At 42.0% G+C, this 26,519-nt stretch overlaps 1 protein-coding gene across 3 annotated transcripts in view; it reads right to left on the bottom strand.

Annotated features, from left to right (window-relative positions):
* Positions 1-239: 239 nt before the first annotated feature.
* The window catches only part of ASB7 (ankyrin repeat and SOCS box containing 7), a 36,335-nt gene continuing 10,055 nt past the window's right edge, over positions 240-26,519 (bottom strand). For all 3 annotated transcript variants that reach the window (XM_069985307.1, XM_069985298.1, XM_069985315.1), the window contains exons 3-6: positions 23,154-23,253; positions 21,554-21,809; positions 14,308-14,913; positions 240-2,169 (exon numbers count right to left, since the gene is read on the bottom strand). In XM_069985307.1, the coding sequence (XP_069841408.1) occupies positions 2,030-2,169; positions 14,308-14,913; positions 21,554-21,791 (984 nt within the window). In that variant the 5' untranslated portion in view covers positions 21,792-21,809; positions 23,154-23,253 and the 3' untranslated portion in view covers positions 240-2,029. The remainder of the gene's footprint in view (positions 2,170-14,307; positions 14,914-21,553; positions 21,810-23,153; positions 23,254-26,519) is intronic.

Genomic DNA, 26,519 nt, shown 5'->3' with positions numbered 1-26,519 from the left:
TTTAATTGATGATCAATGTCTATCACTTTATTAGTTTTAGGCTAAGTTCACGCACAGTAAATAAAAGCTAAAGTCGACTGTAATTTTGAGTAAACATAAAACATGTTAAAAAATGGGAGAGGGGAGGAGTCCATATTTGGCAAATGTAGGTGGTAAATTATGAGAATGTTCACATCTACAGTGTAAAAAAACAAAAAAAACACTACAAAACACTTTTTTCTCAAAATGTGACTTTTATTAATTATGTATATAAATAAGACACCATAGCACCATACACATGAAAGAAAACAAAGTCACAGAGCAAAGGGGAAAAAATATGTTTAACTGCAAATGTAATGCTGTCTAAAAAAGGGTTAAACAAAAAATATATATTCATACATATATATTTCACAGCATAGGAAGAAAAAAGTATGTTGTAACCAAGTAGCTTTTGTTCTGCTGCATCATTTATATAGAAAACATTTTATAAAGAGAAGTAAAAGATCTCCTGAAAAGACAGTCCTGGATATAAAGGAATGGGAGGATCCTTTGGCTACATCATAATTTAGGAGGAGAGATGAGGACATTTTTTTTTTCCACACATCACTGTTTACTGCTAAATCAATACTTTGCTTCATTTGCTTCTGTATTGCTTTTTAAAAGGTAGTCATTTATCTTCAATAGTCATTGGCCAGGGGCAGGGGTGTAAGTGGCTGCCAGAGTCCTGTGGTGGCAGCTTATCACACTGAGAACAAAAGGATCTAACATAAGTTATTACGGTCAGTCCTGCTGAAATTGGTGGGGTCGTTCGACAAATATCTGATTTGTATGGGGGCCTTAAAGAGAACCCGTTATTTTTATGCTGCCTGATCCACAAGTCATCCATGCGGTCCCTAGCAGCTTTTCTCAGTCACACCACCCTTGCCTGATATATCTCTCCCTGTCTGGTTACTGTGACAAATTTATCACTAAAGGCTAGTGGTATAGGAGGAAGCCACCAATGATGAGGCCAAGTTCTCACCCAAGAATACTGGGAAGCATATGAGATGTTGACAGCTGAATTGTCTGACATAATTGTGCAAAGAAAAGAACCCATTAAAACACTGGGATCTATCATGAAGTCTATTGCATACAGTTGTGGGTGTAACACCCCCAATCATTGTAACAGTGAAATAAATGGACCTATATGAACATAGACGCCTAAAATATGAAGCTAGATTGAATGGCAAAAGAAATCAATCAAAAAACTAAAAGCAATACAAGATAAGTAAAGCAAAGTATTTGCAGCAACATTTTGTACAGCTTGAAACTTTTTGGACAGTGTAAAATGTAAATGATTCCCTTTAAGCTGCCTATATATACTAGATAACTGCTGGGTGAACATTATCATATTTGATCCCACCTATAACAAAGGCTAGAGGTATCTAGAGGTAAATGGGAAGATGGAGGCTTAGTTGGGAAGGTGGGTGAGCATTATCCCAGCAGACGCTAATGTGTGTGGGCAGCTAAAGGTGTATAGTGAAAGGTTTGCACTATGTTCCCATGGTTTAAACACAAGACAAGCAACAGTCCATTAGGAACCAGTAGCCATTGTGACAACCTCAAATATCAGTAATGTGAATAGTTTCTATTGCACCGACAACCTAAAGGGAGAAGGTGCTGCCTTGGATGTATAGAAACACTAGGTTTGGTCTGAAATAAGGGGGACCAAGTATTCCCAGATTGTGATCATATTTGCTCTGTGTCAAGTAGGAAAAGAAAGAAATAAATTAAAAAGGATTTTTATAAAAAAGTGTATAAAGTAAGTATTCAGGTGGATACTGAAAGAATGGACCGCAAGACCTGAATGCCAAAAACGTTAAGACTTTTTCGGGTCAATTTTTATTCTGAGAAATGATAAAACAAAAGTGTATACCTGCCTTCTGCCTCCGTCCCACATCAGAAATTGCATAGGATATACTTGTGCAAGACAACAGCCTAACCCACATTTGGAATATTGACACTTAGCATTACTCATCAGTAAGTCTCTACTACTGAGTGACAGCCACTCTCAGATGTCATCAAACTTGTGTTTTAGGTAGTCCTTCATGACCCTGGCAATGGGGAGCTCATCCAGTAGCTTGAGGTTCTGCAGTCCGATACAGTAGCGAATTTTAATCCGGCATAAATCTTGCAAATATCGGGGTTGCCCTGCAAATGGGGAAAAACGGCAGCGGGTTAGAAAGTCAGTAATAGGTTTATCCTTGTGAAATAAAGTGACTAAAGAACACAGCACCTCTCTTCATGACAGTCAACAGCATTTATCGACTGTCTCCGGGTAGGTAACAGAAACTATAACCATTCCAATTATATTAGTAGTAGAAATGAGCGCAACTTGAGTACGCTAGAGTCCGATTGTTCAGCATTTGAATCCCGGTGGCTGAGGAAGTTGGATGCAGCCCTAGGGAGTCCTCGGAAACAGCCATAGGCTATGTTCACAAAACGTATCTTTTCGTAAATGTGCGGCCATTGTTGTGAAAAGATACGTTGCCTTGTCTTCTATGGAATCCCGGCCAAAGTATATACACATAGTTTACGCTCCGGCTGGGATCTCTCGCAGCGCCGCAGAAAACCCTGTCAGTGCACACTGTGGAGCCGCTAGCTCCATAGTGTGCAGTGGGGAGAACTCTGCGGCTGCAAAGATCATCCAACCGTTACTGCAGTACCGACCGGGATGATCTTTTCAGAGACCGGCCGTTCTGTGACCTGGCCGGGTCACGGAACTGCCAGTCTCTTACTACATGTGTACATAGCCATAGGCTGTATCCATGTTTTCCTGGACTCCCTAGGGCTACAGCCAGCCAGCGGTATTCAAACGTCAAATGATTGCACTCATCTTTAGTCAGTAGTCAAGTGTTAACTTCCATGGATATCAAAAGAAACCAGAATTTAGGTGGCAGCAGCAAATATCAAGGTGTATTGGATTTGCCCAGCACTACTATGATATGTATGGTGTAATTTCTCACTTTATGCAGTAGGATGTCACTGTGTATAATCCATCACCTTCAGACCCAGCATGAAAACAAGAACAGGAAAGCAGTGACTGCTGTGAGAGTCATTGTGAAATCTTTTACAGGGGGGTTTAACCCTAGGATTCCTAATATTAGCACCAGACGGTTGTGCAATCCCTCTCGGATCAGACCTTACGCCTCACATACTAAATTGGTAAATAATTGAGAGTATTTTCCAGGAACAAATCGCTTCTTCCAGGCTTAAGCCTTTGTTATTACATCCAGTAACATCCATAAGCCAAAGTCCGGAGCAGCTCCTTAGATGCAGTGTCAGGAGCACTTAGTCATTCTTGGTTGAAGATGAATGAAAGAAAATACAAGAAAGCCCGTAAGAGGAGGAAGGGTCACTAGTCACTCCCTGGACTGCCGGGGTACAAGGTGACTCACTGCTAGGACATATACTCTGGGAGAACATATGTTTAAAAGGATGACACATACAGGAAAAGAACTTTATTTCCTGCATTCAACTGACTGTAGGGTCAATAACTCTATAGCAGTAATGTAAATTGCAAAAGTCCTCTGACCTGTGAAAAGTAGAATCCTAGATTTTATATATATATATATATATATATATATATATATATATATAGAGAGAGAGAGAGAGAGAGAGAGAGAGAGAGAGAGAGAGAGAGAGAGAGAGATATGTACACATACCATAAAACAACAATATAAGTGTCTTCCTATCAGCTGAAGAAAAACTGTTCCGTCTTGGAAGAGCACAAGGGTCTGATGAAAAAGGAAATCTGCCAGCTCTATATAATGCCCTAAACTCCATACTTCTATCACACAAGGCAGGAGGTGTGGGGGAGGAAAGAGACATGCATGCTGAGGCTCAGCAATGTTTACTCGACACTTAAAGGGAACCAGTCACCATGACAATGCTACCTAAGCATTGCGTTATAGAGCAGTAGGAGTTGAGCAGATTGATATATACAGTGGTACCTTAGATTACGAGCATAATTCATTCCAGGACTGTGCTTGTAATCCAAATCCACTCTTAAACCAAAGCAAATTTTCCAATAAGAAATCATAGAAATGCAGACAATTGGCTCCACACCACAAAAATAATGATTATTCTAAATAACATGTAAAACAAATGAAACAAACATTCAGAAACAGCAGAATATGTGATATTATAAGTTACTGTACAGTAATGAAGAGGATGGGAACCACAAGGGCTGACAGAGACTGCAGGGAGCATGAAGGAATGAGCAGGACAGATGTGGGCACATACATGCAGCACTCTCTGTCTGGGAGGGGTTACAGCTATGGAGAGATTACCTCCACAGTCTTGTCTCCTGATGTAAGCCACAGCCTAAAGTGGATCTGCTATGATTTGGAAGGTGAAGGAGACTTCCTGGGTCAGAGTACTGGGCTGTAGACCACACTATGCAGACCATGCCCCTCCTCCACTCGCGCTCCCATCCAGTACAGGGAGCTCTTAAACCAAAGCAAGGCTCTTAAACCAAGTCACGATTTTAAAAAACTGTGAGCTCTTAAAACAAAACGCTCTTAAACCAAGTTACTCCTAAACCAAGGTACCACTGTATATCTTTATGGGAAAAGATTCACCATGACTTGTAATTTTCTAATTAAAATCTCAGATTTTTCCATGCTAAAGAGTCCAGTGAATGATCCTGGCATTGAGTTTCACTGTTCACTGGACTCCTTAACCCCGAATGATCAATTATACCAAATCTTTTCCCATAAATACATATATCAATGTGCTCAGTTCTTCCTGCTCTATAACTTGATGTCTTTTGATTCGATAATATTGTCTTGGTGACGAATCCCTTTGAATTTTGAGCATGATATAATGCTGACAAATTCCCTTTAACACTGTGTTTCCCTTGTTTAGGAACTTGTAATCTATAATGGAAATACACTCCCTTTACATTTCTAGCAGCATTTTTACTCAGGTTTAATAAATGCCCCCTCTTGTATTTTGGCCATAGCTGCCCCTTTGAAAAACACAGGTATAGAAAAGAAGTATAACAGTAAACCAATCAGTTTTTTTGGTGAATTGTTGCAGTCTGCTGGGCGCCCCACACTGCCAACCACACTGCCAAGCAGACGTCAGCATCTAACTTTTTGGGGGCAGATTGACATACACTTCCTTGACAACTCATCCATGAACATTAGTAGAATTTATGACTTGTTTTCAGCAACAACAAGTATGAGGTCAGCCCGTGCAGTTTCTCAGCCTCACAAATATGCAGACTGATCAGCAGAATAGGATCTTGTACAACATAGCAGGTGCCACTGGAACACTTCCCATGGATGACCATTCCTTGGCGGGCACCAGACCTTGCTGGAAAGCTGTGTGGCTGGGATTTCCTGCAGAGACACAGAGCCTCCGTGAAAATTAACACACAAAACACCTTCCACTCACAGGGGCCCCTGTGCCCACAAATGGGGCAATCCCATTTCCTAGCGGCTGGACATCTGGCAGTGCTTGGGAAGCATGTGGGTCCTCTCAATCCTAATCACATGGCTGCGGTCTGTCTGCGCACAGATGTGGAGCCTCTCTTCACGTTACTCTATTGTGGTGGAGAATGTAATGTAATCTGTGACAGATTAACTGCAGGACCTGACATCTGGGCTGGGAGAGAATACAGTATACAGGGGTACACACTGCTTTACCAGTCTAAATGGCTTCTCTATAAGGTCTATTTGGCACAGACACTTTCACCTCTAATGACCTTATACTTATACAACAGGAGACTGCATAGAAAGCAATGGCGTAACAGGGTTAATGGGGAAAGCAAGATGCAGTTTTTTTGTGTATTTTTATAAGACATTATAGGTTTATTCCAGTATGTATTCCTATGATAGCACACCGGTCTAGCGTTAAACCCCTGGGACCACTGGGCAGAGGAGAGAAGAGGCTGCAGCATACAGTAAAGCACTTGGGCGTTCACCCAAGGACAGATGTAAAAATACAGAGCTGAGCTGCAGTATACGACAGTCACGTGTACAGACAAGACCTTCAGTGTTACCACTGAATATACACACCGTCCGACCATCTATACTCCTGAGCCCTCCCAGCAGATGGACCGTCATTACTGTGTAATGTAGCTACAACAATAGAAAAATCTACAAGTGAAACGCTGCTATAATCTTCCTCCGAACATAAGCAGAACATAGCACAACCTGCCAAAAGTTAACAGAGCACAATCCTCCCATAGTCCTTGGATCTGAGGCCTCCTCCCTGAGATATCCTCATATCAAAGAGCAGAGCTGAGGAAGGAATGTACCGGTGATAAGACATACAGCCCTGTCCATCACTATTACACAGGTAGGGGGGGGGGGGGATGTCATGATATAATACAGAGCTTATATGCAGTGTTTACTGTCCGTGTGATCATCTTCTTGCCTACAATAGCTGCAACTGTTGCCTTTTTTTTGCCTTACTCGACAATGTCTTCTAGATTCACTACTATTTTTGCCTTACTCGACAATGTCTTCTAGATTCACTACTATTTTTGCCTTACTCGACAATGTCTCCTAGATTCCAGGGTAAGCCGCAGCTCCGACTCAGAGTCCTGAATTTTATCAGGACCGACTGAGACTAGGACAACTGACTCCTGCTCCTTCATAAATGGCCAGTCAGATACCAGGGGAGTTATTTCTCACACTGGCTCAGCAGCTTCTCCCTAATGTCCTACATTATCCTGGGGCGACTTCTGAGGGAATTAAGGAATACTGTATATAAAGCAGATTCTCCTGTGTGTGCAGTGGATGCAGCCAGTCTCCATGTCCTGAACTACTCACAACTAGAGTAGATGGAGAAGGTGGTCTTTTCCTGCTGACAGTCTTCTATGTTTCTAACTAAATATTCACCATACTTAAAGGGGTTGTCCAGCGAAAAAATTTTTCTTTCAAATCAACTGGTGTCAGAAAGTTATATAGATTTGTAATTTACTTCTATTTAAAAATCTTAAATCTTCAGCAGGAAGTGTTGTTTCAGAAACAGTGCTCTCTGCTGACATCTCTGGCCGAGTCAGGAACTGTCCTGAGCAGGAGAGGGTTTTCTATGGGGATTTGCAGCTGCTCTGGACAGTTCCTGACTCGGCCAGAGATGTCAGCAGAAAGCACTGTTTCTGAATGTAAATAAACAACACTTCCTGCGGATGTATAGCAGCTGATAAGTATGGGAAAACTGGAGATTTTTAAATAGAAGTAAATTACAAATCTAAATATGCAAAAAAGGGGTCCGTGGAGCCTCAGTTACGAGTCTCAAAACACGGGAATAGCCAGATATCCCTCTCTCCAGAGAAGGAAGCCCATTGCCAAGGGGTGCCTCCTAGTGGGGAGAGCACCAAACCACCCTGATATGTAGTCCCTCAGGTCCTCACTCTGTTACGAGCTTTGGGACCTAAATAGGGAAACACCAGGGTGGCCCCTGTAAGTCAAAGTCTAACTCTGTGGCGAGTATAACGACATAAGACAAGGGTTACCAAGGCTAGGCATCCATCCACAGACTGCAGTTTCGGGGTATTTGCCCCTCATCAGTGTGGAGCAGGATTCTGGCTACTGGGGCAATGATAAATAGACCAACGAAACACAACAATCACTGAACTCAGGGAGAACAGTGAAAGATACCAATGGAGTACTCAATTACGAGTCTCCATTGATTGTCCCATACAAAATTTGAATATGCAAAAAAGGGGTCCGTGGAGCCTCAGTTACGAGTCTCAAAACACGGGAATAGCCAGATATCCCTCTCTCCAGATATATAGCAGCTGATAAGTATGGGAAAACTGGAGATTTTTAAATAGAAGTAAATTACAAATCTATATAACTTTCTGACGCCAGTTGATTTGAAAGAAAAAAATTTATGCTGGATAACCCCTTTAAGAAACACTGCTAACAATGCCAGATGCCTGTAATATAGAGGTCAGCCATAGTGATATACAGAGGGTCACACATAGTGATATAGAGAGGGATCACACAGTGATATAGAAGGTCACTGTGGGAGCACGCAATAGCGCGCGCGCACACACACCCACACACACACACAGCCTGCTGCGGCCATAGCGCACACACAGCCTGCTGCGGCCATAGCATACACACACACAGCCTGCTGCAGCCATAGGACACACACACACACACACACAGCCTGCTGCAGCTATAGCGCGCACACACACAGCCTGCTGCAGCCATAGGACACACACACACAGCCTGCTGCAGCCATAGGACACACACCCAGCTTGCTGCTGCCATAGCGCACACCACACACACTTGGCTTGCTGCGACCATAGCACCCATACACACAGCCTGCTGCAGCCATAGCGCGCACACACAGCTTGCTGCAGCCATAGCACACACACACACACACAGCTTGCTGCAGCCATAGCACACACACACACAGAGCTGCAGCCATAGAACACTGAAGAAAAACACACAATCTTCTCCCAGAGAGAAAACACCACATTGGGGACAGAGGTTACTGCTACACTACTTAAGTCTTCTCCTCCTCCTCCTCCTCCTCCTCTATATTACACAGGATATCTTCATATTACACTGCTGCTCATATACAGTCATCCACTATTCAGGAAGAGAACAGCACAGATCTCCCCCTACACAATGGACTCTTCCAGCTCAGAAACAAACTGCCAAATAGTGACGGGTAACTTTTCCATGACCTCCACAGATGTGAATATAGATTTCACAGCCATTTCTCTTGTTGCCTCAATCTCAGCTTTGGCACCATAATTAACTTATTTTCTACTTATTTTTATAGGGATGAGTGAACCTCGAGCATGCTTGTTTTACATCCAAACCTAAGGGCCCTATTACACCAACAGATTATCTGACAGATTATTTTTTTTTTTAAGCCAAAGCCAGGAATGGATTTAAAAGGAGGAGAAATCTCAATCTTTCTTTTATTACCTGTTCTCTGTTTAGTCCATTCCTGGCTTTATCAGATAATCTGCTGGTGTAATAGGGCCCTAAGTGTGCGCCATTTCATTACCGGCGGCTGAAGAAGTTGGATGCAGCCCTAGGGAGTCCTGGAAAGCATGGATACAGCCATAGGACATAAATTGTAAATTACTGGATATTTTTAATCTTAGCAAGGATTTTTACTACAGGCATTGCCTTGGGCTGAGATGGTGAGACTTCAGTAGAGAAGGTTTGAGAAGTGCTGGTATATAGCATCTATGCTACGGCCTGTATATACAAATAGCTACCATGGCAGCTGTCTGTACCTATGAGATAGAGCCTAGTCTATATAAATCAGTTTAGCAGCGAGTATATACTACTTACAGGCTACATCATGTATACTATACTTTAGTATTACTGGAATTTCAGCCAACTTATTGGTCAGCTATCTACTAGATAGGAGATAAATGTTAGTTTGGTGGTGTCAGATTGCTGGGGCCATTAGTGCTACAGAGGGGAAAAAAAGTACAGGAGACCCTTTTGGGTGCCACTGCTACTTTATAACTATATAGTTATTTGCTATATATTATTGCCTGGTTATATTTATAGCACTAACATAATATGCAGTAATGTATGTCATCCAGTTTCCTACCTAAAACCTACAAACCAACAAAGGCCTCCTGCGACTATTAAATGCCATACTAAACTGGATGGCAATACTGCACAGAACTGTTATAATTTTCAGAACATTGCTCTTTATGTTGGTTTACATGGTTAGTGGAGCTGGAAGGGGTCAGGAGGTGGGGGGGAGGGTATGCCCTCCAGGGGTGTTTTGTTTGTGTTGGGAGATAATGTGTTTTGCAAAAAAAAATTTCAATAAAAAAATCTGGATTAAAAAAAAAACAAAAAAACTTGATGGCAAATAGAGGCAGAACCACCATCCTCCGAAAGTCAATTGATGTGATCCCATAAGTTTTATTAATGGGAATCAAATCTGTTTATATACACTATCCATATAAAAGTAATGTGAAACCAAAAAACAAACGTTCTATAAAAATACTAAAAATAATTATTTTGCAGCACAAAGTGTTACTGTTATTTAAAAAACTATGGACATTGCTCAAAACCCCACAGATTTCTAGATCTAGCCAGGAGAAGCATGTGACGGCTTGGGGTTGGGTCACATTTGTAATAGACTTTGTGGGTACGCTATAAATAGAGATGAGCGAATCTCAAGCATGCTTGAGTTCATCCGAACCCGATCGTTCGACATTTGATTAGCGGGGGCTTCTGAAGTTGGATAAAGCCCTAAGGTTGTCTGAAAAACATGGATACAGCCAATGACTATATCCATGTTTTCCACATAGCCTTAGGGCTTTATCAAAGTTCAGCAGCCACCGCTAATCAAATGCCGAAAGTTCAGGTTCGGATCAACTCGAGCATGCTCCAGGTTCGCTCATCTCTAGCTGTATGTACAGTGAGTCCAAGAAGTATTTGATCCCTTGCTGATTTTCTTTGTTTGCCCACTAATAAAGACATGATCATTCTATACTTTTAATGGTAGATGTATTCTTACATGGAGAGACAGAATATTAAAAAGAAAATCCAGAAAATAAATCTAAGGAATATATATTAAGTGATTTGTATTTCATGGAGTGAAATAAGTATTTGATCCCTTAGTATTCATTAGCAGTTCTGGCTTTTACAGACCAGTTAGACACTCCCAATCAACTTGTTACCTGACCTGAAGACACCTGTTCTCACTAATCACTTGTGTGAAAAACAACTGTCCACAGAATCAGACAGATCACACAGATTTCAAGTCTCCAACATGGGTAAAACCAAAGAGCTGTCACAGGACCTCAGAGTCAGAATTGTTGACCTTCAAAAAGCTGGAATGGGCTACAAAAAGATTAGTAAGGTGTTGGATGTGAAAGTAACAACTATTGGTGCAATTATTAGAAAGTTTAAAGAGTATAACATGACAATCAAGAAACCTCGGCCCGGTGCTCCAAAGAAGATTTCGCCTCGTGGGGTGGCAATGATGCTGAGAACAGTCAGAAATCGTCCTGCAACCACTCGGCAGGAGTTAGCAAATGACCTGAAGGCAGCTGGGACCACAGTTTGCAAGGAAACAATTGGCAACACTTTGCGCAACAATGGATTCACATCCTGCAGTGCCCCAAAGTTACCCCTGCTGAAGAGAGCACATGTGGAGGCGCGCCTCAAGTATGCCAATGATCATTTGAAAGATGAACCAAGTTATTGGGAGAAGGTTTTGTGGTCAGATGAGACCAAAATTGAACTTTTTGGCCTCAACTCCACCCGCCATGTGTGCTGCCTATGACCCCAAGAACACTGTGCCCACCGTCAAGCATGGAGGTGGAAGCAATGTTTTGGGGGTGTTTCTCTGCCAAGGGTACAGGGATACTTCACCGCATCACTGGGAAGATGGATGGAGCCATGTACCGCACAATCCTGAGGGACAACCTCCTCCCCTCTGCCAGGGTTCAGAAAATGGGCCGTGATTGGGTCTTCAAACATGATAACGACCCTAAACATACAGCAAAGGCAACAAAGGATTGGCTCAAGAAAAATCACATTAAGGTCATGGAGTGGCCCAGCCAGTCGCCAGACCTCAATCCGATCGAAAATCTATGGAGGGAGCTGAAGGTCAGAGTTGCCAAGCGACAGCCCACCAACCTTCATGATTTAGAGAGAATCTGCAAAGAAGAGTGGGCCAAAATTCCCCCTGGTGTGTGTGCTAAACTTGTGGTTAACTACAACAAACGTCTCACCGCTGCGCTTGCAAACAAAGGCTTTGCCACTAAGTATTGAGTGTGTTTGGCAAGAGGGATCAAATACTTATTTTCCTCATTGAAATACAAATTAATTAAAATATATTCTTTAAAATTATATTCTGGATTTTTTTCTTGATATTCTGTCTCTCCATGTTAGAATATATCTACAATTTAAAGTGCTGAAGGATAGTGTCTTTAATAGTGGGCAAACAAAGAAAATCAGCAAGGGATCAAATACTTCTTGGACTCACTGTATAACAGTATGCCACTGTCCAACCTGTAAGGATGGATTGACACTACGTATTTGCAATCCGTTCTTTTTATCCGTCTTTTGCAAAAGACTGATGAAAAACGGATGAAAAAAAACATGCATTTGTGTGCATCCGTTTTGATTCGTTTTTCCATTGACTTCCATTATAAAAAAAACAAGAAAAAAAAGGATCAAAGCGGATCTGTTTTTTTTTTTTTTAACGGACAGAAAATTTTTTTTTTTTCATAATGTTAGTCAATGGAAAAACGGATCAAAAAGGATGCACAAAAATGCATGTGTTTTTTGCAAAAAAAACGGACTGCAAAAACGTAGTGAGAACCCAGCCAAAGGGCCCTATTCCACTGGACGATTATCGTTCAGATTATCATTAAATCGTTCGGTTGAAATGCAGTTAACTATTAACGACCGAACGAGAAATCGTTGATCGTTTAATACCTGGACCTATTTTTATAGTTGCTCGTTCGCAAAACGTGCGCATTGAATAAGACGTCGTTCGGTCGTTTCCAGTAGATACGAACGCAATAGCAAAGAAAAAACGATCGCAAATACGATCATAAGTAATGATTATCGTTCCATGGAAATGAGTGAAAGTTTTAAGGTCTTTCGTAATAGCGGTCGTTTGAGATCGTTAATTGTTTAACGATTATGCGAATGATAATCGTCCGGTGGAATAGGGCTCTAACTCTCCAGCGGCCTCAAACTACAATCCCCAGCATGTGCCCAGCTGGGAGTTGTAGTCTGGTAAAGCAGCTGGACAGCCACAGGTTGGAAATTACTGTTATAGGGAAAGGACAGGGTTAAGTCATTAGTATTCACCCTATAGAAAGCTGCCGAGTGCATAGAAATACATTAATAATAGCTGTATCATTTTCTACAGTAAATGACCCCTGGGTGATTATCCTATGCTATTCCCAACACGCTCTGATCTTATCCAACATGTTCATCATCTAGCGGCTTCTTTGCAAGACACTTTTTTTTTTGTTTTCTTGCCCCTCTGTTCTTCAAAGAAATTTCATATGGACAGTCAGCGCTCAATCCTCACTGCGGCGGTCGGAGTCTTTGGAAAAGATTTATATTCCCCATTAAAGAAAACTTATGAAGATTTAATGCTAAAAAGGGCCGCTCCTTTGAATGGTTCTGGCATGCTGCGAGCTAAGTGACGTGCTTGATTTAATGGCTTGCACAACCATAGACCCTCACAAGTCTAAGCACTTAATCCCCATCCTCTTAGCAGTTACACGTGCACGCTTGGTCTCCTAGTAATACACAGATCTGCTAAATCAAATACAGTACCCTGGTACATAGTATATAGGGCCGAATACTGATTACTGGTAGCCATGGAGAGCACATTTCCTATGCCAGTCAGACAAGTAAAAGGTTTCATGTAGATAGATAGCTCTATCTATGTACACTGTTATAGCACAACTGGGAAGCCTTGTGAATTCACTAATACAAGGCTACATGTTTACCTATAGCTGACTAATATAATACATTGAAGGAATGATGTGCTTAAAGGACAACTCCCACAAAAATTTTTTTTTGCTCATTTAACACACATTACAAAGTTATATAACTTTGTAATGTGGTTAAATACCCGGCCTGGCCCCCTTCCCCCACTTTCGGACCCCCGACCCCCCACCCCGGAAGTTAAGGAATTTATACATTACCTATTACGATCGTCACGGTCCTCTTCTCCGGGGCGGCATCTGGTGACGACGACGTCAGAGCCGAGGGGCGGTCCGGGTCTTCTTCCTCCTCGGCGTCTTCATGCAAAGTGAATGGGGATGAAAAGGCTGCTGGTGCACATGCGCACCAGCAGCCTTTTCATTGGCTGGAGCGCATCACATGGCTTCCAGCTTGCTCAGCCCTGATTGGCTGAGCTTGCTGGAAGCCATGTGATGCGCTCCAGCCAATGAAAAGGCTGCCGGTGCGCAAGCGCACTGGCAGCCTTTTCCATCCCCTGGACCCGGAAGTTGGAGACATCGCTGGATGGCGGAAGGCGGCGACGGAGAGGCGGACGGCGGGCGAATCGAGCGACGATCGTCACCGGAGAGATGGTGAGTATGGTGTCTGTGTGTGTCTGTGTTTTTTTTTTTTTTGGGGTCCCGCGGGAGTTGTCCTTTAAGTCAATCCTGAAAAAACATACTGTATGGTATTTGGCTGTATATGACGACTACAACGACCCCTAGTGGACACACAGCAGTCCTCAAATAAAAAACACTCAAAAATGTTCTTTCCTTGTACAAAGTAGACTTAAATGGAATTGAATAAATTGTTAAAAAAGTTGCACATTACCAGACATTATGATTTAGCTACTTACTCCTTACGTCCTGTAGAAAATCCAGACAGGGGCGGCTAGTTTCGGAGATGCTCAGTGATACATCTAGTGGAGTCTGACCCTCATAGTTCCTAGTGTTCGTGTCTGCACCATAATTGTACAACATCTGGGCACAAAGGACATCATCCCGGAGTGCTGAAATGTGAAGAGGGGTCTGTCCATCCTCTAGTCGCCCTAAGTTCGTATCAGCACCTCTTTGGAGAAACATGCGACAGTAAGAATGGTTACTTTTAAGCACGGCATAGCGTAGTAAGAACCCGTTTTGAATATCAATATTGGCATTGTGGTCCAGTAGGATCTTCACACAGCTGGATCTTTCCCGAATTATGGCAAGTTGCAGAGGAGTTGTGCCCTTGTCACTTAAAGGGTCAACTTCAGCCTTGAACTCCAATAGCAGTGTGACAAAGGAGTCTCTGCCATAGTGGGCAGCCACATGCAGGGGCGTCCAGCCGTCATTGCTTTTTGCATTTATAATATCACTGCGGTGTTCTGACTCCAGAAGAAGGCGTGCAATCCGAGCCCGTCCGTGCATGGCAGCATAGTGCAACGCTGTAAAGCCACCAATCAGATCCTTCACTGTTGGGTCCGCTGTAACAGAAAAAAAGAGGTTATTAAGCATATGCACTTGCTCGGAGGGTTAAGATGCAGCAAGTGATCAATTAGTGATATATTCTGTCCCCTTACTCACATTATAGAGTATCATATGAGATGCAGGTTCAGTCTACCTCCTTGAGAGGAGTTTCTCCCTGTCAGCAAGCAGGTGAAGTTTCAGGCTGCATTTCATAGGGTACACTACATAATCTGCACACACAAGAGACAGGTAGGGCAAGTCAAGAGAGTTGTGTGTAATCATTGCACAGACTCATCTACTATATCACTGCACTCTCTGTCTATTAGAGAGGATGGAATTAATGTCTTCAGAGGTACTCTGTCCATGGGGGGGCTCTGGTAAGCAGTCAGATTGTGTGGCTGGCCTGGGAATGTAGTGCATTGCCACAGGCTGTAACTCAGACTTGCAGTGGGTCTCTTAACTAAGAACTGGTCCTACACAAACTTTTGTGTAGGATTTATCCTTTAAGCTGTTTGAGATGTCCTATTACACAGATTCATGTAAGAGGACTTGCTGTGTCCTCTGTTGCCTCCACATCCAGTCTTCTGCGCTTCATGTCCTTGGTAAGAGAAAGCATGTGTCAGAACATCTGCCGATCAGTGGATTTCCTGTGGTCTGGCACGAGTGGTGTAAGGAACGTAGGTAACATGCTCCTCTGCGGCTTGTCGCCTTTCCAAGCAATACAACATACATTATTTAAGGGTCTTCTGGTACACTATGTTCAGTGTGCGGGATCCTGCTCCTGCAGTTTATTTAAATGAAAGTGAAGGGACAGGAAGCATGTAATGGAAATCTGGTTCCCTAGATTATAGTTGGATTAATGGGCTGTCTGAAGAGAATATATTTCTGGGGCACATTCATCAATAACCTGTTTACAAAGTCAAACAACCAGGGGAGCAGTAATTGGGGCCAGGTAAGACAAACAAGGACAAGCACACAAAGGATGCAACAATGTGATATCTAGTAGGCACAATAGTGTGTGTGTGTGGGGGGGGGGAGATTGGGTCATAATTATGAACACTGGGGTCTGAACATAAAATCTTTGGTGATCAAAAAACAGCAGTCTATAAGGGCCACTTGTGAATAGAAGAGAAGTGCACTTGTGTGACCGCCACTCCCTTCCCATCTATGTGACTGCTTGCTGAGAGTGCTCTCCATCAGCTCTTCAGCAGTAAATGGTGCGATGGTCAAACATGTACACTACCACTTCATTGACTAGAGGCATTTGGGGACCTATGTTGAGATATGCTTTTTTATGGTTTTGAGAACAAGGTTTCAAAATCAGACAACCCCTATTGATAAGTGAAAAAGCTCAGAAGGGGAGTTTAAGGTTAACATGATGTATTACATAAAGGAAAGACTGAGATTTCTACTCTTTTCAAATCCATTCCTGGCTTTGGTTTAAAAAAATCTGTCAGATAAATCTCTCTGTGTAAATGCACCATACGTATCACATCTGGTATAAACAAAATAAGAGCCCTGCTGAATGGTTACAATTCTTTAGGATGAAATTTGTCAAACACTGTGTTTAAGTTTTATAGCATTAAACATTGTCTGTCATTCCAGGATTGTGAAGACAGCAAACGTAAGAACCCGGTTCATAAATCTTCCATGTTTACGACCATGGGCGGATGAATGTTTCCAATTACTGCTGGAATTAAAATCCATGAGGACATCACTTTCACACTGGAAACCACAAGCTAGAGAAAACATGATCTTTGGCAACTAAATCAGAAGAATGGGGACATCGCTGAACTGACATCACAGTGACGTTAGGCTTGTTTAACATATGGATTTGCTCACTGTAATCTTAATGTTCATTGTAAAAACAGATTATTATGGAATGTATTAATAGGGTGGCTACAGGCTCAAATCAGACAACATTAAAATAGATCAAATGGCGCAGATCAAAGGCGTTCTAGTGTCTTACAGCTACAGACTGGGTACAGCTGATCTCACTCAATACCCAGCCACACTGTGAGCCTTTAGATAGGTCAAAACTAAGGGCCCTATTCCACGGGACGATTATTGTTCAAATTATCGTTAAATCGCTCAAATCTAAGCTATAATCGTTCGGTTGAATAGCAGTTAACGATTAACGACCGAACAAGAAATTGTTAATCGTTTAATAAGACCTGGACCTATTTTCATCGTTGCTCGTTTGCAAATCGTTCGCATTGAATAAGACGTCATTCACAGTAGTGACGAACGCAATAGCGACGACAAGACGACCGCAAGAACGATAATACGTAACGATTATCGTTCCATGTAAATGGTTAAACGATTTCAGGTCTTTCGCAATAGCGGTCGTTTGGACCGTTTATCGTTAACGATTATGTAAACGATAATCGCCCCGTGGAATAGGGCCCTAAGGCTATAAAAGGTGGCATATACTATAGTCAATAAACAAATGTATAGCAAATATAAAAACTATCTGCAGTGGATCCATTCCAGCGATACCTCTGTGGGCATTCTAGGCTGCTTAGAGCATGGGATGAATGCTGCAATTCTGTTAACATATCATGTGCTGCCATCTCCTGGCAACAAAAGAAGATGGCATCACACTGCTTCAGAGCACACGTCTATAGCACTGAGCATTGAGACTCAAATCAAGTAGTGAGCCTGTGTTCTAGAAATATTTATTTGAATAGTGCTATAAACTATTGTGCAGCCTCATAAGGATTGGAGATGTTGTCCTATTCTTCTCTCTCCTGACTGAGTGAGGAAGCCCCCTTACACATCAGTGCCAGTGGCAGGATCAGTCAGCCCAATCCTGTCCTGTGAATGGTAACAGACATAAGCAGATGTCTGTCAGTCCTTAAAACAGTGTAAATAGTAATATGATTTTTCGTTTCTGCAATTAACCCCTTCAAGAGTCCGGGTCAAATTAATGCAATGTTCCTCCTCGCCTTCTAAGAGCCATAGCGCTTTTACTTTTCCACCTACAGGGCTGGTTGGGGTGTCCTATTTTGCGCCATGATCTCTAGTTTTTATTAATATCGTATTGGTGTAAAATTTTGATTGCTTTTTATAATTCTTTTTCTGATATATAATATTTAAAAAATCTGCAATGTTGGTGTGTTTTTTTTTTGGTTTTGTTTATGTCGTTCACAGTGCGGGAAGAATAATGTAATATCTTAATAGATCGGACAATTCCGCATGCTACAATATGTTTATCTTTTTAAATATTTTTATAATGGGCAAGGGGGTAAATTAAACTTTTATGGGGGGGTGGGGTAAAAGTTTTTTTTTTTAATACTTAAAAAAACTTTTTAATTTACTACATTTTTTTTTAACAGTAATACATGCAATCAATAGATCACAGCATGGCATAGATCTGTGTTATCGGCGATCTATGCATAGAGCCTGCCTGGGAGCAGACTCTATGCATAGAATGCTGAACCGACAGGACGGAGGTAAGCAGCTTTTCCCCACCCATCGGTACATGCGATCGGGATCCCCGCAGTCCCGATCCTTAGTGGCAAATGCTTGTCACCGAGTACCTTAAACGCCGCAATCGCTATAGATCGTGGAATTTAAAGGGATTGCAGCTGCCTCTCATTACCCTCAGCTCCCGGTACACTGATGTGTGCGGGATACTGCTGATCGTTATAATGAATGAATAATCATAATAATGAATGAATTATCATAATAATGAATGAATGAATGATGTATACATACACCAAAAGATCAGGAAATGATTAGCAATGAATTTAGGATCAACTCAAAAGATGTGATCAACAATATATGAACTAATTTTTGTTAGTCATTTGATCGTAGCCGGCATACACATGGAAAGATTATTGTTTAAATTCAAACGATTTTCCGCACAATAATCTTTCCATGTAATAGGGCCCTTACAGTAGGAATGTTCTTTGTTGCCCAAAGCAACCAATCAGAGCTCGGTTTTAATTTTTATCAGGGCTCATGAATATTCTAAAGATGAGCTGTGATTGGTGGCTAAGGGCAACAAAGAACATTTGTACTGTGAGACAGTTTAATAAATCCCTCCATGTTTTGGAATGCTAAAAACACCACTCCTGCATTCAGCTGTTGCCAGGGAAGCATATGATGTCATTACTGACATCACAGGCAGTATGTGTGCAGAGTGGGCTTGGAGGCATGCAGAGAAAACACAATCTGTGCCTTCTGTGTTAGCGTCTATTTTGTTCACTGGTATTAAATCACTGCTATGAGCAGCGGACACAAAGGGGAAGAATTATCAAGTAGTCCTCAAAGCAAATGTGTTATCCCCAAAATTTCAGTAGTCCAATATTATAATGGCTACCACCATATGTCACATGGGGTATAACTGTTTAAAACTCTCCAAAGTGACAACTGAACGGCCGGCACTGTACTGTACATCACATAATATCATATCTCTGAACAGTGTCTGTCTTTAGTTCCATAAAAATTTCTTTACATCACTGGTTCAGGCGTCAAAAAGGTCAGGGCCCTAGGGTCTTCTGTGCCTTCCAGTATGATGGACAGGCAGGGATTAGTGTACTCTGCTGGACTCTACTTAGATCCCATGTATGCACCACTGATACCAACTGCGGAGCAGGCACGGCGAGCTAATGAACTAGCCGCCTCAGTCCTCGCTAATCACACCTGCATCGACAATGAATCTCTTGGTGCTGTTATTCTGCAATTGTTATCGATGGCACCTGTGTGGGATTTGTGCACAGCTCAGCAATGTACACCAAGGCTTGCATCTCCGTGACACAGGAAGTGCTGGGCATTAAGACCAAGGAGGCCCGGCAAACCTAGGCTTCGCCTTTCGGACACTTCAACATACAGAGCCAGCAGTTCACTCAGCATTTTGAGGCTGACCGATATACTTACATGGGCACTGTCATAAAAAAAAAAAAAAAAGAGAGAGACATAAAAGCTTTGATCAGTCTGAGAGTTCAGATTGATACCTATCAGGAGAATGAGCTGGGAGAAATACACGCGCAGTGCGTTCACTCCCGGCTCTGCGTCACGTAACCTAGGGCCCTATTCCACCGGACAGTTATTGTTCAGATTATCGTTAAATCGTTCGAATCTAAACGATAATCGTTCGGTTTAAATGCAGTTAACAATTAACGACCAAACGAGAAATCATTGATCACTTTATAAGACCTGGACCTATTTTTATCATTGCTCGTTCGCAAATCGCTTGCATTGAATAAGACGTTGTTCGCAGTAGATACGAACTCAATAGCGAAGAAATAACTATCGCAAATACGATCATAAGTAACGATTATCGTTCCATGGAAATGAGTGAACGTTTTCAGGTCTTTCGCAATAGCGGTCGTTTGAGATCGTTAACAATTATGCAAACAATATTCGTCTGGTGGAATAGGGCCGTTAGACGGACTTCCAATGCAAGTCTATGGAGGCCATCTAGATCTCAAACACAGAGCTGGGAGAGAGGCACATGGCAGTGCGGTCATCTCCCCGCAGGTTATACTAATCAGTCAGGGACTGAACACGCAGACCCTGACCAATATAAACTTTTGATATGTCTCTGACAAATCAAGAGTTAATAATGTTTTGGAATTTTATTGTCGGCTAGCACATTTTTATACTCTACAATGGCAAGGCTACCCAGCAAACACATTATTTATTCAGGGCATTGGAAACAAAAGGTGTAAATACATGCTTCTGTCACCTCTCAGGCATGGGAACACCAGTTTTTCCAAGTTCATTAGTTTCCACAGTAGAGAGAAACTGGGGAGGTGCATTAGATTCAGTCTCTTACATTTGTACATGTACTACATTCTTTTATATAGAAAGGTGAATAAGTTTAAGGTAATATTCATGGTCCTGTAATGTAATTTTACATTATTTCACCTAAACTAGTCGAACAATCAGAGACGGTTTAATGGTGACTGCACAATGGGCTGAGCTGCAGATATTGATGCAACTTATGTTTGGAAAAACACGTGCAGAAAAACTCTGGAAAATTGACTTGTTTAACTGTGCACTGCTTACTATACTGATGTCATATCATTATTTTATTAGATCTATCATAGTGATTGGCTTTCTTCAAAGAAATGCGCCTGTCATTTAGAAAAGCCCTTGATATGTCAAATGTAATGATCACACTGGGTCCAGTGCTGAGATTCTTAAACATCAATATAACTAGTAGGGTGAAGAAAGCAGTAGCATGCTATACTCGCAGTGATGCAGAGATCTTCTGTCCAGGTTTTTCTGGACAGACTCATTAAAGTCTATGGGCACGTTTAGCGCAGCAGGGAGCCAGAAACATTAACCCGGCTACCGTATACTTTTCCCTCTTGTTCTAATGACTGGTGAAGGTTGGCACCTTTTCTTCTGTCATTTCTAAAAGACAGGATTGATTTTAATAGGTATAGTGCAATGAGAACTAGCTTTCTACTTTCTTTAAAGGGGTTATCCAGTGTAAGAAAAACATGGGCACTATCTTCCAGAGACAGTACTGCTCTTGTCTCCAGTTTGGGAGGGGTTTTGCAACTCCGTTCCTTTGGTGGTTGCAAACCACACCTGAATGGGGAACAAGAGTGGTGCTGTCTCTGGAAGAAAGTGGCTTTTTTCTAATGCTGGATAACCCCTTTAAAGTTCATGTAGGATCAGAGCAATCTCCTTTCTCACCTCCATGTTCCAGGAACACTCTCACACATCTTTCTTTTCCTCTGGCTGCTGAGAAGTGCAGAAGAGTCCATCCATTGGTATCGCGGCCATTCGGTGAGTAACCCTGTTCCAGCATTGTGCGGACCGTGTGGACATCGCCCACAGCCACTGCCCCCTGAATCCGCAGTTCCTCCTGTAGCTCAGGATTCCTGCGGCAGTGATGATGTAACATCCTCCACGCTCTGCTCTTCCTCCACATAGATTCAAGTGACGTTACCTGAAGTCAAAAACACACGTTTACTTCTGCAGAGAACCTGGGTGACATCTCTCAAGCAGTTGTGTGTGCAAAAACACTTCTGACAGTCAACCTGAACAAAAAGATTCTGCTCATATGTGTTCAAAAAGCTACATGTGACATTTACTTGGGTGCTTGCAAAATTGTGAAAATTTTTAGTCTCCAGAGAGTCCCTTTAAAGGGATATTCCAGTGTTAAAAAAAAACAAACATACACAGTGGTCCTCAACATACGATATGAATTGGTTCGAGGACAACCATTGTATGTTGAAACCAAAATTCTATAGAAAAGTGGTAATTGGTTCTGAATCCCCCAAAATGTCATTCCAAAATGAGAAAAAAAAATAAGATTTAAAGAAAAATAAGCAGATAATTAACATGGATAAAGCAAGTCCTTACATACAACAGTTAGAAAGAGTGACTGGAGACAGTAAATTACTTTCTATGTAGAGGACTGGAGAGTGTTCAGGGACCTGTACAGATCACACAGGGTCCCAGAAATATAAATTGAAGCCCCCCTCACCTGGTGCCCAAAGGAGAAGCTCATCCTGGAGCAGGTAAAGAGCAGTACAGGACATGTAGTATCACACAATACTCTAGAGAATGACTATTAGACAGCCAACCAGTGCATGCATTTCAGGAACACTGGGGATTTACCAGTAAAATGGCCAGGTTCATTGGTTGATCATCTAGTTATTTACATGTGCTGCCAACCCTGACTGTCCAGAGCATTGTATGTTGAGTCTGGTCTCAAGTTACGATGGTCCAGAAAGGAACATTGTATGTTGAAAATATTGTATCTTGAGGCCATTGTAAGTTAAGGGATCACTGTACTTACTTAATTCTGGTCCCCACTAGCTCTGTACAGTCTCCTGATCTTATGTAGTCTTCTTGCTTCTGAGACAACAGCTTGGAGTAGGACTTACTCACGCCAATGATGAAGATCAGGGGACCGGACAGTGCCAAGCAGGAGCTTCGGGCGACCAGGCCTAGGTAGTTTTTTTGTTTAGTATTTTTGCACAGCCCCAGCAGCATGGATTTTTAAAGTGCCAAAATACACGTTTAACGTGACACCAAGGGTAAAAAGATAAAACGGGGGGGGGGGGGGGGGGGGGGGGTGCAATATGTCACAGTCGGACATATTGCAGAAGGTCAGCTACTGATTAAAAAGGGGCTTTCACATGCGACAAGAGAATGTGAGTAATGTAATTTTTTTTTACCCAGTTTTCTCCTTTTAAAAAAAATGAAATGATCCTGCTGCACAACCCCTGTGGTCACCTGACTAGAGAAAGACACTACTGGTATGGAAACTACTGGGTATAAATACCTCTATCAGTGCTGTGACTATTTCTTTTTTGAGCAGTGGTGGGGTCTTTCCTGGCCTGAGGTACTGAACCACTTCATGTCCCCAGAGTGAATGTTTTCACCTGATATAGGAAAAAATATAGAATATAGAAATAATAAATAACTTGAAAAAGTAGAACATAAAATGGTCTGATTAGTACATATATACTGTAGACAGATGCAGACACCCAATAAGTAACAGCAGATCAATATGACATTTTCCAACAGGGTCCATATCGGATTGCCAAGCTGGCCTCATTCTGAAACAAATTGTGTGCACAACCTATGTGGATGGTGTCTGGAACTATACTGTTCCCAATCTGCTAAATGATGTCTGACACAAGGAAAAACTGAGCCACTTCATGTGTCAATCTAAAAAACACTGAAGTATTTGAGAACCCTTATAAATTTCCTAGCTAAGTAGTTTACTAAATTCCCAGTCATCATGGTTTCCTCCATAACTCACCCCATGCAGGCAGTGCGGCACCTGTCAAACAACTGACAATGACTTGCATGATGCATTGTGGTATCTTGTTTTTTTTACATCAAATCTGACATCAAAATAGTTTTTCCCTTCAAATCTGACAACTACCAACAGAAGCGCTGAACAGAGACCCTGATGGTAATGTGAACACAGCCTGAGCATGTTCTGAGAAAGTGCTACATAGTAACAGAAGACTGTGCTCCTATAAGCAACCACTGATATTCAGCAGTTGTACTGGCAATGCATGTAACTATATTCCAATGTGCCACAAGCACTGCCAGCCCTGCCAAGGACAGCAAAGTATCAGCTGAATGTATTACATGGTGTGTGTATATATACTGTATAACTATATAAATATGTATACTGTAGATATATACACACACACACACACACACACACACAAAGCAGACTGGTGGTTGATAACCTAGACAATGAGTTGTCAACAATGGGAGGAAAAGAGCGACTATATCAGGAGAAGTAGGCAAGTAGACTAAATGAATTTATCTGCATAACTAAGGAGACAAGCCCAACAAGCTTAACTACATTAGTTAGGATGAGACTACCCCTTTAGGACAACCCCTGTCCGTAAGAAATATTAGGGCATATGGACGTCTAAGAGAACCCACTTAGGACCCGCATGACAGTCACTTCAGTTCTGGTGGAAGTTCCTTTGTCTTACAATGAAGACTATTACTGTGAACATTCCCTGGGTCCTTCTATGTACAAGATATGGAAGACTTACAGGTCAAAATATTTTCATGATCTACAATGTTTTAACCCCTTAAGGACAGAGCCTGAAATGGCCTTAATGACAGAGACAAATTTTATGAATATGACCAGTGTCACTTTAGTCATTAATAACTTCGGGATGCTTTTACCTATCCGGCTGATTCTGAGATTGTTTTCTCGTGACATATTGTACTTTACATTTCTGGTAAATTGGAGTCGATACTCATAACAAATCTTTATGAAAAAAACCCAAATAATGTGAAAAAATGCATTTTTCCAACTTTGAAACTTTTTTGCGTATACAGAAAATGGTTATACCACATAAATTATATATTAAATAGCATTAGCTACATGTCTACTTTATGTTGGCAGCATTTATTAAACTATCTTTCATTTTTTTTAGACGATAGGAAGCTTAAAACATTAGCAGCAAATTTCCAAATTTTCAGTAAAATTTCAAAATCAGATATTTTTAGGGACCTGTTCAGGTTTAAAGTGTATTTGAGGGGCCTGTATGTTAGAAAGCCCCACAAAGCACCCCATTTCAGAAACTGCACCCCCCCAAACTCTGCAAAAGCACATCCAGAAAGTGTTTTAACCCTTTAGGGGAGTCACAGAAATAAAAGCTAAGTGTGTAAGGAATTTGAAAATTTTAATTTTCTGTGCAGAGATTTTATTGTAATCCAATATTTTTCATAATTATAAACCTATTACCAGAGAAATGCACCCCAATAATTATTGCCCCGTTTCTGCAGTTTATAGAAATACCCCATATGTGGCCCTATTGCGCTATTTGACGCAACCACAAGCCTCAGATATAAGGGAGCGCCTAGTGAATTTCAACACCTCCCTTATATTTGGTCATTTTTGACTGTACCACTTCAGGTTGGCAGAGGCTCTGGGGTGTCAAAACCTAAAAAACACCCCTAAAGGGATACCATTTAGAAAACTACACCCCTCAAGGAATGTAACAAGGGGTGCGGTGAGCATCTGCACCCCACAGGTGCTTCACAGATTTTCAGAACAATATGGCGTGAAAAAAGAAAAATTTATTTTTTACACTAAAACGTTGTTCTAGCCTTCAATTTTTCATTTTCTTAAAGGGATAAGAGGCAAAAAAAGACAAAAAATGTGTAGCGCAGTTTCTCCCGAGTACAGAAATACCCCACATGTGGCGATAAAGTGCCAAGGGGGCGCAGGACGAGCCTCCAAAGGGAAGGAGCGCCAATTGGCTTTTGGAAGCTGAATTTCACTGGAAAGGATTTCAAGGGCCATGTCGCATTTACAGAGCCCTCGTGCTGCCAAGACACTGGAAACCCCCCACAAGTGATTCCATTCTGGAAACTACACCCCTCAAGGAATCTAACAAGGGGTGCAGTGAGCATATGGACCCCACTGGTGACGGGCACAAATGTGGAACAATGTGACGTGAAAGGGAAAAATTTCATTTTTTCACTTTCATGGCACAAATGTGCCCGTCATCAAGGGGTCCATATCCTCACTGCACCCCTTTTTAGATTCCCTGAGGGCTGCAGTTTCCAGAATGGGGTCACTTGTGGGGGGTTTCCAGTGTTTTGGCAGCACGAGGGCTCTGTAAATGCGACATGGCGTTCATCATCCATTCTAGCCAAATCCAACCTCCAAAATCCAATTGGCGCTCCTTCCCTTCGGAGGCTTGCCCTGCGCCCACATGGCGCTTTATGTCCACATGTGGGGTATTTACGGACTCGGGGGAAATTGCTCTACACATATTGTGTGTTTTTTTCTCTTTTAACCGCTTGTGAAAATGATAAATTCAAGGCTAAACCAACATTATAGTGTAAAAAATGTAATATTTCATTTTCACGCCACATTGTTCCACATTTGTGTCCGTCACCAGTGGGGTCCATATGCTCACTACACCCCTTGTTACATTCCTTGAGGGGTGCAGTTTCCATAATGGGGTCACTTGTGGGGGGTTTCAACTGTCTTGGCAACACAGGGGCCTTTTGAATGCAACATGGCCCCTCGAAATCCATTCCATCCAAATCCAGCCTTCAAAAACCAAATGGCGCTCCGTCCCTTCGGAGGCTTACCCTGCACCCGCATGGCGCTTTATGTCCACATGTGGGGTATTTCCGTACTCAGGGGAAATTG

Source organism: Dendropsophus ebraccatus, chromosome 1 (assembly GCF_027789765.1).
Source record: "Dendropsophus ebraccatus isolate aDenEbr1 chromosome 1, aDenEbr1.pat, whole genome shotgun sequence".
In the NCBI taxonomy this organism is placed as follows: Eukaryota; Metazoa; Chordata; class Amphibia; order Anura; family Hylidae; genus Dendropsophus; species Dendropsophus ebraccatus.
The sequence above is the reverse complement of the archived record's forward strand: the minus strand, read 5'-3'. Positions and strand labels throughout refer to the sequence as shown.